The sequence below is a fragment of the Mustela lutreola genome, chromosome X, assembly GCF_030435805.1.
Source record: "Mustela lutreola isolate mMusLut2 chromosome X, mMusLut2.pri, whole genome shotgun sequence".
Taxonomy (NCBI): Eukaryota; Metazoa; Chordata; class Mammalia; order Carnivora; family Mustelidae; genus Mustela; species Mustela lutreola.
Genome location: NC_081308.1, coordinates 32,427,947 through 32,429,027, shown reverse-complemented (window position 1 = coordinate 32,429,027; position 1,081 = coordinate 32,427,947). Strand labels below are relative to the sequence as shown.

At 58.3% G+C, this 1,081-nt stretch overlaps 1 protein-coding gene across 1 annotated transcript; it reads right to left on the bottom strand.

Annotated features, from left to right (window-relative positions):
- Positions 1-305: 305 nt before the first annotated feature.
- Positions 306-864, bottom strand: LOC131821747 (histone H2A-Bbd type 1-like). Its single transcript, XM_059158047.1, has one exon. It carries the CDS (start codon positions 763-765, stop codon positions 379-381), a length of 387 nt encoding a protein of 128 aa, XP_059014030.1. The 5' UTR covers positions 766-864; the 3' UTR covers positions 306-378.
- Positions 865-1,081: the final 217 nt, after the last annotated feature.

The following is a 1,081-nucleotide window of genomic DNA, read 5'->3' as shown; positions in this document are numbered from 1 at the left end:
CCCCCGCCTGCAAACACTGTCCCCAGTAAACTGCTCCTGAAATACCCAACTCCAGCATCCCACACTGATGCCCTTCCACCCTCCATTCCCCGTGGGAGATCTCCTGCCCCACCACCGGCCCCTCCGGCCATGGCCACTCCCCGTGCTGTCCCCGGAGAAACCGCTCCCTGAAATGCTGGACTCCAGCTTCCCACACCGACCGCCCCGTCCACCCTCCACTCCCCACGGGAGATCGCCTCCTGGACGTCCCACAGACACCACCCACTCAGGAGCACAGAAGCAGACACCAGTCAGAAAAATTGCACTGGATCTTAAGTCCTTTAATGGCTTTTGCTGACAGGAGAGCAGGCCTCCCTCGTCTATGCGCAGGGCCGGGGACTAGATGAGGTTGTTGTCTCTGGGACCCAGGCCGCCGCACTTTCTGGGCTGGGGCACCCCCTCCACCTGAGGGCAGGCGCTGTCCTCAAAGAGGCGGCTCAGGTGCTGGTGGCTGCTCAGGGCCCTCTGCACGTGCTCTGGGGTGATGCGTATCTTGTTGTTGTTGCGAGCCTCCTGGCCTGCCAGCTCGAGGATGTTGGCCGTCAGGTACTCGAGAACGCCCGTGAGGAAGATCGGTGTAGATGAGCTCAGGCGCTGAGCATAGCGACCCTGTCTCAGGAGGCGGTCCACGCGGCTAACCGGGAATTGGAGCTCAGCTCTTATGGAGCGGGACAGACTGTGCCTCCTATGTCTAGGATAGTGCCAGGGGCTTCTTCTCCCAGGCATGATGGTAGCTGGGTTTGGCCCTGCCTGATGGTGCCAGGGGCCTTGGTCTATCGCGATACCAGTGCTCGCTCCTGTCCACTGTGCCCCTCACTGGCCCGGGAGCTGCCTTTAAGGCAACTCGGACATTGTGATGTCATTGATGACACTGGGCCCTGATCAGGACCCGCCTAGAAACGTCTATGATAGAAACCTGGTCTCCGTGTTTTACTGCTATATGAGGGAACTTTAACATTCTACCTGACGTTGGTATTCTAGCAAGATATGTTTGAATGAAAAATGTTTCCTTGGCTATAGGATACCACTCCAGGAATTCTAG

Coding starts and splice junctions, on each gene's coding strand:
- LOC131821747 (XM_059158047.1), bottom strand. CDS start 765: ATGCCTGGGAGAAGAAGCCCCTGGCACTATCCTAGACATAGGAGGCAC.